Raw genomic sequence first — 10,804 nt, 5'->3', positions numbered from 1 at the left:
TTTATAGATTATCACGACAAGCTACATAAATTCATCAACTAACCATTCAGAAATGTTGTCTAGAAGTGACATGTAGTCAACATTTCTGAATGGTTAGTTGATGAATTTATGTAGCTGACTACATAGCTCATGTAGGTCACTTAAAATTTAAAAAACATTTTGCCTTTTATGTTCAAACCGGAGTCTTTTAAATTTTAACTGCATGTCTGTGTGAGGTTCTGTTAACACACGAGCTGTTGAAGCTCCGCCCTCTGCGCCGGGAGCAGCAGCTCATTTACATTTAAAGGGACAGACACAAAAAAACTGAGTGTTTTTGCTCACCCTCAAAAAGTGACAACTTTAACATGCTAAATAAAAATATCTGTGGGGTATTTTCAGCTAAATCTTCACACTCTGGGGACATCAGACACTTATTTTACATCTTGTGAAAAGGGCGTTATACCAGCCCTTTAAACCTAAAGCAGCTGAAGAGAAGTATTTTTGGTATATGTGTATTGTCTGAGAGACGGTTCCTGAAATGCATACATCGCGTCATACTGACTCCTTATTGGGCTTGAACAGTGAAATTCACACACACACACACACACACACACACACAGAGCCAAAATGCCCGTCGCTGAGAGGATCCTCATAAACGGTCTATATGTGTAAACATAAACGGTGGAGAAAGAAAATGTGTGTAACAGTATTTTAGATCAGTGCATGCGGTCTTAAAGTGACAGCAGCCTAATAACCCATAGTCATTAATCTTGATCACTCAGTCACGTTAGTACCTTTAATCACTTTAATTTACATAGTGAAGACGATGCAGTGTTTTATATGTTAGACTGCTGTATATCAGGGTGTCAGAGTTCAGCTGAACCAGATAATCAAGCTCTGCCTAACCCTCCAGACAGGCGTGTTGGAGAGGAACTCTGCTTTATACAAGTCATGAAGTATTTCTTGTTTAGTGCTTGAAGTTTTCCAGGCAGGGTTATTTCAGATGTGTCTTTGTTCTAGATCTTTCACCGTTTACTTCTGTCACTGTCTTCAGTGAGCTTCAGTTAGGCTAGTATTAATTTTTTTTTTTTTTTTTTTAATATTGAAATTGACGAGAATTATGAAATTTCAGTGGTATCAGTTTTTTATGATAACCATATTTAAAGCAAAAATAACCCATTATACGTATATTTATCGTGAAATAAAATAACTTGTATTGTGATAAAAGATTTGTCATATCATAATAAATGCGCAGGAATCCCTGATTTTACTGTAATCCTGTCGATGCACTAATTCTGTGTTCTTCAGAAAGTGAAAGTTTGTTTTCTGTATCGCAGATCAATCTGAGCCGCTTTATAACTGTGTGTTGTAGTTAATGGATCAGGCACTTGCTGCATTTCTTCTTTATAATTGGCATACGCTAGTTATTTCCATCTTCCACACAGACATGATGTTTTTATTCTGAAATCAGCTGAAAACCCTGGATCACACTCCACACGTCTCCATGTAAACATGTGTGTGTCTCCAGCAGCAGAATCTGTTCTGTTGGGGTTTCAGATCATGCCATCGTGACCCCTGTGTCTAACTCTGTGCTGATGCGGATGAGGCGAGCTGACAGTCACTAACCCTCAAATTACACCATATCTTGGAGAGCAGGGTTGCCGATATATAATCATTTATATAATTTATATTAATTTGAGTTTATATTTAATAAATTACAAATAATCATGAAAATAAATGTAAAAAATAAATTTGTTTCTAATTTAGATGGCCATTGATTCTGTAATTTTATTAGAGTACTTTTCATAAAGTAATTGTTCAAAAATATATGAATAAAAAGGAAGTGAACACTGTAACGTACAGGTTAGTGAAATTAAATGTTTATTAAATATTCAGAGATTTGTTTAAATTTAATAGATGTGCATTTACTGAATGTTGACAGTAAATGAGAAAGTATTATTTCCTATTGTTTTCAATAGGCCTAATATAAAAACAACGCTATAAAAACAACGCTTTTCACATACCGTTTACTTTCTTTGTTTTACAGTTCTAACTAAGAATGTAAAAGATATGACTGTTTAACTTAGGCCGTAAACTAATGAAGAATGGGAGTGCTGTGTGATCAGGTGCTGAGAACGTCAAAATAAAAGTCCCGCTTCTAACACATCGGCCAATCAGAAAACCTTACCAGCCGATACCGGTCGCCCACTAGCTAAGATAGGGTGGACATGAGGTGAAGCTCTGACTCTTACCCGAGTCTGAGCAGAAACTGGTCCACTGCTGTGTGTTTGATGCTCTTTACATGTAATGGTTCGTGTGTGTGTGTGTGTGTGTGTGTGTGTGTTGCACTGCAGTATTGTAATGGTCATGTGATCCCCAGGCACCGGCCGTCGGCGCGTGAACACCACCGCTCTCGAGGCGACGAGCGCTCCCGCAGCCCCTCTCGCTCCAAGGCCCGGCCCGGACGCAGAGAGTCTGACGCGGCTCGGTCCCGGTCCAAGTCCATCAGCCCACGTCAAGCCAACGACTTCCACTCGGAGAACCAGGATTCTGCTCTGGGCAAGACACACACACGCTCCCCGTCCCGGTCCCGCTCCCCGTCCCGCTCACGGTCCCGCTCGCGCTCCTGGGCCGGGCGCAAGTCCTGGGGGCATTAGAGCCGGAGCCACAACTTTGAGTCCTCAATGGGTTTTCTTCTTTTGTTTTTCTCGGTTTAGTGTTTGGGATGCAGTGTGAAGTTGTATAAAGCGGTCATAAACCTGCCAGTTTCAGCTGTCAGTCTATTTCTTTTAATATGGAGAGAGAGTCAACCTACATCCAGTTTTAGCAAGCGTTCACATGTCTGTTGATAGGCTGCAAGTATTCAGCGAAAGACGTCTTCTGGGTTTAGTTCACAAGCGCAGCTGCATTTGAGACAGAATGAGAGATGAATATGGCTTTCAATATTTTTGTATGAGATGTGTTAGTTGACCAGTAATGGCCATCCATTTAAAACGGTCTTCCATGAATGTCTCGGATGTGTTTTTTACTTTTAAAATCTGCAGGCCTTTTACATGTAACCTCAAAATGAAATAAATTTCTTGTGCATCAGTTTGTTGTTGATCTCCTTGATCTCATTTTATTCTCAGATCCTCCTGCACGAGTTTCAAGGAAATTACTCTTACTTACTAGCACATTGTGTACTTGTGTTTTAATGTCTAGACTGACTGGTAATTGATGTGTGTAATTACATGTGTGACGTCACACAACAGAGCGTTTAGCCTTCTGATTGAGTGTCCAAAACCCTAAAATTAACTTTTTCTTATCGACTCACCCTCATTCCTTCCAAATCTGTAGGACTGTAACTAAAAGGATATTTTGAAAATTGTCTTTAAAAAAAAAAGCTCTATATTCAATGAGTCAAAATATGTTAATGTTCTACTTTTAGAAAAACTACAATTTGGAATAACATGAAGGAAATAATTTCCTGTCTAATCAAACAAGAAGTTGATCATAAAATGCTGATACTTTATTCTGTCCTTTGCTTTGAATAGTCATGTTCTCTACACGAGTGTCCTTTGACGACACGTGTCTCATAAACCGGCCGCTGACCTCGTGACCCCTCAGCATTACGTGACCGTAGTTTGCGTGGAACAGAACTGTCACTTGCATATAATCAATGAGGCTGTTTTCACGACAACAAAACCCATCCCACGATCTATTGCCTCCCGAGCCTCTGATTGGCTGAGGGGTGCTGAAGCTCCGCCCACTCAAAACATTGCTGTGCTCTCTGGCCATTGATTCTTCAAAGATGGGTTTAAAAACATTGACAGACATCGGCTTGAGGGAAAATCTTGATTGGGATCAGAGAGCAGTTCATGTATGAAATCGGACATGACCGATTGATCATTAATGAGGATAATAAGTATCGACAAATGGAGAACTAGTTAATCTCACAGACTCCATCACCCTGTAACAGCACGCATGGGTTGCTGTTTTTGCTTTTACATATTGAGGCAAGCAGAACCTGAGCGAGTCTCTTCAGTTAACAGCTGAATCTGATGAATGAACCGTGAAAGCTTCTCCCAGTGTGAGTTGCGTGACTGCAGTGGTGCTGTCTGTCTCAGCGGAGGGTCGGTCAGTGTCCACATGACCCTCAGTGGTGCTGTCTGTCTCAGTGGAGGGTCGGTCAGTGTCCACATGACCCTCAGTGGTGCTGTCTGTCTCAGCGGAGGGTCGGTCAGTGTCCACATGACCCTCAGTGGTGCTGTCTGTCTCAGCGGAGGGTCGGTCAGTGTCCACATGACCCTCAGTGGTGCTGTCTGTCTCAGCGGAGGGTCGGTCAGTGTCCACATGACCCTCAGTGGTGCTGTCTGTCTCAGTGGAGGGTCGGTCAGTGTCCACATGACCCTCAGTGGTGCTTCATATTAATAGTAGTGCCTCCAGATCTCAGTAAAGTTACACAGACGGCACTTGTCAGCATGTTTTGGCGCTGTAGCCCGTGTTAAAGTACAGCATGGTGTGTGTTGTTTGTGTGCGCGACTGAGCTGTTTCTCGGCCCGTCAGGAGGATGGGGGACTGGAACTTCTTGGGGGGAATTCTGAGTCTCAGCGGAGGGTCGGTCAGTGTCCACATGACCCTCAGTGGTGCTGTCTGTCTCAGCTGAGGGTCGGTCAGTGTCCACATGACCCTCAGTGGTGCTGTCTGTCTCAGCGGAGGGTCGGTCAGTGTCCACATGACCCTCAGTGGTGCTGTCTGTCTCAGTGGAGGGTCGGTCAGTCCCTCGGTGTCCACATGACCCTCAGTGGTGCTGTCTGTCTCAGCTGAGGGTCGGTCAGTGTCCACATGACCCTCAGTGGTGCTGTCTGTCTCAGCGGAGGGTCGGTCAGTCCCTCGGTGTCCACATGACCCTCAGTGGTGCTGTCTGTCTCAGCGGAGGGTCGGTCAGTGTCTCGGTGTCCACATGACCCTCAGTGGTGCTGTCTGTCTCAGTGGAGGGTCGGTCAGTCCCTCGGTGTCCACATGACCCTCAGTGGTGCTGTCTGTCTCAGTGGAGGGTCGGTCAGTGTCCACATGACCCTCAGTGGTGCTGTCTGTCTCAGCTGAGGGTCGGTCAGTGTCCACATGACCCTCAGTGGTGCTGTCTGTCTCAGCGGAGGGTCGGTCAGTGTCCACATGACCCTCAGTGGTGCTGTCTGTCTCAGTGGAGGGTCGGTCAGTGTCCACATGACCCTCAGTGGTGCTGTCTGTCTCAGCTGAGGGTCGGTCAGTGTCCACATGACCCTCAGTGGTGCTGTCTGTCTCAGTGGAGGGTCGGTCAGTGTCCACATGACCCTCAGTGGTGCTGTCTGTCTCAGCTGAGGGTCGGTCAGTGTCCACATGACCCTCAGTGGTGCTGTCTGTCTCAGCGGAGGGTCGGTCAGTGTCCACATGACCCTCAGTGGTGCTGTCTGTCTCAGTGGAGGGTCGGTCAGTGTCCACATGACCCTCAGTGGTGCTGTCTGTCTCAGCGGAGGGTCGGTCAGTGTCCACATGACCCTCAGTGGTGCTGTCTGTCTCAGTGGAGGGTCGGTCAGTCCCTCGGTGTCCACATGACCCTCAGTGGTGCTGTCTGTCTCAGTGGAGGGTCGGTCAGTGTCCACATGACCCTCAGTGGTGCTGTCTGTCTCAGCGGAGGGTCGGTCAGTGTCCACATGACCCTCAGTGGTGCTGTCTGTCTCAGTGGAGGGTCGGTCAGTGTCCACATGACCCTCAGTGGTGCTGTCTGTCTCAGCGGAGGGTCGGTCAGTGTCCACATGACCCTCAGTGGTGCTGTCTGTCTCAGTGGAGGGTCGGTCAGTGTCCACATGACCCTCAGTGGTGCTGTCTGTCTCAGCGGAGGGTCGGTCAGTGTCCACATGACCCTCAGTGGTGCTGTCTGTCTCAGTGGAGGGTCGGTCAGTGTCCACATGACCCTCAGTGGTGCTGTCTGTCTCAGTGGAGGGTCGGTCAGTGTCCACATGACCCTCAGTGGTGCTGTCTGTCTCAGCGGAGGGTCGGTCAGTGTCCACATGACCCTCAGTGGTGCTGTCTGTCTCAGCGGAGGGTCGGTCAGTGTCCACATGACCCTCAGTGGTGCTGTCTGTCTCAGCGGAGGGTCGGTCAGTGTCCACATGACCCTCAGTGGTGCTGTCTGTCTCAGTGGAGGGTCGGTCAGTGTCCACATGACCCTCAGTGGTGCTGTCTGTCTCAGCGGAGGGTCGGTCAGTGTCCACATGACCCTCAGTGGTGCTGTCTGTCTCAGTGGAGGGTCGGTCAGTGTCCACATGACCCTCAGTGGTGCTGTCTGTCTCAGTGGAGGGTCGGTCAGTCCCTCGGTGTCCACATGACCCTCAGTGGTGCTGTCTGTCTCAGCGGAGGGTCGGTCAGTGTCCACATGACCCTCAGTGGTGCTGTCTGTCTCAGCGGAGGGTCGGTCAGTCCCTCGGTGTCCACATGACCCTCAGTGGTGCTGTCTGTCTCAGTGGAGGGTCGGTCAGTCCCTCGGTGTCCACATGACCCTCAGTGGTGCTGTCTGTCTCAGCGGAGGGTCGGTCAGTCCCTCGGTGTCCACATGACCCTCAGTGGTGCTGTCTGTCTCAGTGGAGGGTCGGTCAGTCCCTCGGTGTCCACATGACCCTCAGTGGTGCTGTCTGTCTCAGTGGAGGGTCGGTCAGTGTCCACATGACCCTCAGTGGTGCTGTCTGTCTCAGCGGAGGGTCGGTCAGTGTCCACATGACCCTCAGTGGTGCTGTCTGTCTCAGTGGAGGGTCGGTCAGTGTCCACATGACCCTCAGTGGTGCTGTCTGTCTCAGCGGAGGGTCGGTCAGTGTCCACATGACCCTCAGTGGTGCTGTCTGTCTCAGTGGAGGGTCGGTCAGTCCCTCGGTGTCCACATGACCCTCAGTGGTGCTGTCTGTCTCAGTGTAGGGTCGGTCAGTGTCCACATGACCCTCAGTGGTGCTGTCTGTCTCAGTGGAGGGTCGGTCAGTGTCCACATGACCCTCAGTGGTGCTGTCTGTCTCAGCGGAGGGTCGGTCAGTGTCCACATGACCCTCAGTGGTGCTGTCTGTCTCAGTGGAGGGTCGGTCAGTCCCTCGGTGTCCACATGACCCTCAGTGGTGCTGTCTGTCTCAGTGTAGGGTCGGTCAGTGTCCACATGACCCTCAGTGGTGCTGTCTGTCTCAGTGGAGGGTCGGTCAGTGTCCACATGACCCTCAGTGGTGCTGTCTGTCTCAGCGGAGGGTCGGTCAGTGTCCACATGACCCTCAGTGGTGCTGTCTGTCTCAGTGGAGGGTCGGTCAGTGTCCACATGACCCTCAGTGGTGCTGTCTGTCTCAGTGGAGGGTCGGTCAGTCCCTCGGTGTCCACATGACCCTCAGTGGTGCTGTCTGTCTCAGCGGAGGGTCGGTCAGTCCCTCGGTGTCCACATGACCCTCAGTGGTGCTGTCTGTCTCAGTGTAGGGTCGGTCAGTGTCCACATAACCCTCAGTGGTGCTGTCTGTCTCAGCGGAGGGTCGGTCAGTGTCCACATGACCCTCAGTGGTGCTGTCTGTCTCAGCGGAGGGTCGGTCAGTGTCCACATGACCCTCAGTGGTGCTGTCTGTCTCAGTGGAGGGTCGGTCAGTGTCCACATGACCCTCAGTGGTGCTGTCTGTCTCAGTGGAGGGTCGGTCAGTCCCTCTGTGTCCACATGACCCTCAGGCCTTTACTGCACGGCACGCAACACACCGCATCGATCACTTGTGCAAGGATATAAAGTCAATAGCGACCTACATTTGCCAAACCAGTGTCTCTTTCAGCTAATAGTGAAGCAGATGTATTTTGATCATGCCATTAGCTGGATTCAGTTATTCTCATTTAACATTTTTATATCTTTGAGAGAAGTGACCATTTCTAATGGTGAGTACTGCTCATTTTCTATCGTCTGTGAACTTTTGTTATCAGTTTTCAGCTTCATATTAATAGAAGTGCCTCCAGATCTCAGTAAAGTTACACAGACGGCACTTGTCAGCATGTTTTGGCGCTGTAGCCCGTGTTAAAGTACAGCATGGTGTGTGTTGTTTGTGTGCGCGACTGAGCTGTTTCTCGGCCCGTCAGGAGGATGGGGGACTGGAACTTCTTGGGGGGAATTCTGGAGGAGGTCCACATCCACTCCACCATGGTGGGAAAGATCTGGCTCACCATCCTCTTCATCTTCCGCATGCTGGTTCTGGGCGTGGCGGCCGAGGACGTGTGGAACGACGAGCAGTCCGACTTCATCTGTAACACGGAGCAGCCCGGCTGCCACAACGTGTGCTACGACCGGGCCTTCCCCATCTCCCTGATCCGCTACTGGGTGCTGCAGGTCATCTTCGTGTCCTCGCCCTCGCTGGTCTACATGGGTCACGCCATATACCGGCTGCGTGTGCTGGAGAAGGAGCGGCACTGCAAGAGAGTGGCCCTGCGTCGGGAGCTGGAGACGATGGACCCAGAGGTTCTGGAGCCCCGGCGTCGGGTCGAGCGGGAGCTCAGGCAGCTGGAGACCGGCAAGCTCAACAAGGCTCCGCTGCGGGGGTCTCTGCTCAGGACATACGTGGCCCACATCGTGACCCGGTCCGTGGTGGAGATGGGCTTCATGCTGGGCCAGTACCTGCTGTACGGGCACCACCTGGAGCCGTTGTACAAGTGTGAGCGGGAGCCGTGCCCCAACACCGTGGACTGCTTTGTCTCCCGGCCCACGGAGAAGAGCGTGTTCATGGTGTTCATGCAGGGCATCGCAGCCGTGTCCCTGTTCCTCAGCCTGATGGAGATCCTGCATCTCGCATACAAGAAGCTGAAGACGGGAATCCTGGACTACTATCCTCAGCTGAAAGATGACCTGGGAGATTATTACGGCAAGAAGAACTCAGTGGTACATCAGGCGTGTGTGAGCCAGGGGCGGAAAGCCACCATTCCCACGGTCCCGGGCGGATTCGCTCCGCTCCTGGAGAAACAGGGCAATGGCCCCACTTACCCCGCGCTCATCAGCCCCCTGTGCGGCTTCGTCCCGGTCAAGGGCGAGCCGGGTCTGGACCCGCAGAGGGAGAACCGGGACCTCATTCTCAGTCCGCTGGAGCGCAACAGCAACTCCAACAACACGAGCGGGACCCGCTCTCCGCTGGTGCTCGAGTCCGAGAGCTCGGTTCCGACGGCGCTGCGCAAGCAGAGGAGAGCGAGCCCGGCCTGGAACTGCAGCACCGTGATGGAGGGCAACGGGTCGGACAGCGGAGACTCCAGCGCCGGGCCTGAGGCCGACCCGAGCATGAGGACTCGCTGCGGACGGGCCGTGTCCAGGTCCGACCTGAGGAGAGCCGGCAGAACTCACACACCCGACTCTGTGGTGGAGCTGAGCTCTGGGTCACGGCACCACAGTTCTGTGGAGAGTCCCAGCTTCTCTCCGGGCCGACAGAGAGCATCCCCGACCAGCAGCAGCAGACGAGCAGGCCTAAAGATCTAACGATACTCCAGATACTCTCTGAAGATACTCCAGATACTCTCCTGTGTCTTTATTAACACTTTAGGCAGATCTGAAGATACTCTACTGTGTGTAATACACCTTCGTCTTTATTAACCCTAATGGCTGATCTGAAGATACTCAAGATACTCTCCTGTGTCTTTATTAACACTATAGGTCACATGACAGGTTTCTGTCTCTCAAGTAAGATTTTGTTTTGCTTTGGTGAAGGGAAGGGATAGTTCACCCAAATAGATAATTCTGTCATCATGTAAATGTCTTAGTGTTATTTAGATTTTTTGTTGTTTGTTTTGGTCCATAAAATGAGCCAATGGGAACCAAACTGGTTTGTGACACAGATTTGGAACAACATGAGGGCGAGTAAATGATGACAATGGACTTTTGTTTTGGGTGAACTATATCTTTAAATTCTAGTCTAGCATTATTTTCTTCCTGGACCCTTATAGTGGGTTTAAATGTTTAACTTCTAAAATGAGGACTCGTGGCTGCATGTTCTTCTAGATGTAAATATGTTTTTAGCTGAAACCATCTCTGATTGACAGACATATCTCAGTGTGAACAGTGATGTGTACAGTACAGAGAGGAGCGAGTACATGCTGTGAGTTTGTGTACTCTTATAACCCCCTTGCAGAATTTATGCAAATATGAGAAAAAATGTCATACTAAACAAAAAAATGTATCATCCCTCAATTTTTTAAATCATAATCATCTTGCAGATTCTATAAGGGTAGGCAAACATATGCACCAAACTATCGAGGCAAAGCTACAAAGGGATTATTTCCCACAATGCACCTGTCTCGCCTTCAAATACATTTGACAATTGAAATGTAAAAAGTTTGATCAATATTTTTCCAAAATCAACACACAGATCTCATATATAGAATTGTGTTGCGCACTTTAGGCAGGGAGGGTGTTTTCACTGAAGATGCATAAGAGTGTTTTAGATTGTTTACAGATTTGTGAAGGATTGTAAAGATCACTGTAATTATAAAGCATGTTTGCGTACAGATACGGGTCTCTGAAGAACTGGACGTGTGTTTGAGCTCAGGATCATGGACTCGCTCCTCCACAAACTGTTCTAACCATCTAACAGAAGTTGATTCTGTATGTACGAGAAACCTGTAAGAGCGTTATCTTATGTCCTGTACGTGATTTACTCTCAGTCACTAACAGTTTAATGTAGTTTAAGGTGAACATATTTGAAATATGGGACTGAAGACTCAAGAGTTCATCTAAGAAACATTCTGAAGCATTGTTTTTAATAAAGTTTTATATTAAAGCATCAAGGTCTAATTTAAAGTCTTTAAATATGCATTTTAATATGTTCTTCAA

At 49.0% G+C, this 10,804-nt stretch overlaps 2 protein-coding genes across 2 annotated transcripts in view; both read left to right on the top strand.

Annotated features, from left to right (window-relative positions):
- Positions 1 to 2,876, top strand: part of srsf10b (serine and arginine rich splicing factor 10b) — an 8,090-nt gene extending 5,214 nt beyond the window's left edge. The window contains exon 6 of the mRNA XM_079879307.1: positions 2,360 to 2,876. Within this exon, the coding sequence (XP_079735433.1) occupies positions 2,360 to 2,636 (277 nt within the window). The 3' untranslated portion in view covers positions 2,637 to 2,876. The remainder of the gene's footprint in view (positions 1 to 2,359) is intronic.
- Positions 2,877 to 7,759: 4,883 nt separating this feature from the next.
- On the top strand, positions 7,760 to 10,753 carry gja9b (gap junction protein alpha 9b). Its single transcript, XM_079879306.1, has 2 exons — positions 7,760 to 7,878; positions 8,077 to 10,753. The coding sequence occupies exon 2, from the start codon at positions 8,081 to 8,083 to the stop codon at positions 9,452 to 9,454; it is 1,374 nt and encodes a 457-aa protein (XP_079735432.1). The 5' UTR covers positions 7,760 to 7,878; positions 8,077 to 8,080; the 3' UTR covers positions 9,455 to 10,753.
- Positions 10,754 to 10,804: the final 51 nt, after the last annotated feature.

Source organism: Squalius cephalus (assembly GCF_949319135.1).
Source record: "Squalius cephalus genome assembly, chromosome: 8".
NCBI lineage: Eukaryota > Metazoa > Chordata > Actinopteri > Cypriniformes > Leuciscidae > Squalius > Squalius cephalus.
This window is presented reverse-complemented; position numbering and strand designations above follow the sequence as displayed.

Excerpts from the sequence above, each read along its gene's own strand:
- gja9b (XM_079879306.1), top strand. The coding sequence starts at position 8,081 with ATGGGGGACTGGAACTTCTTGGGGGGAATTCTGGAGGAGGTCCACATC.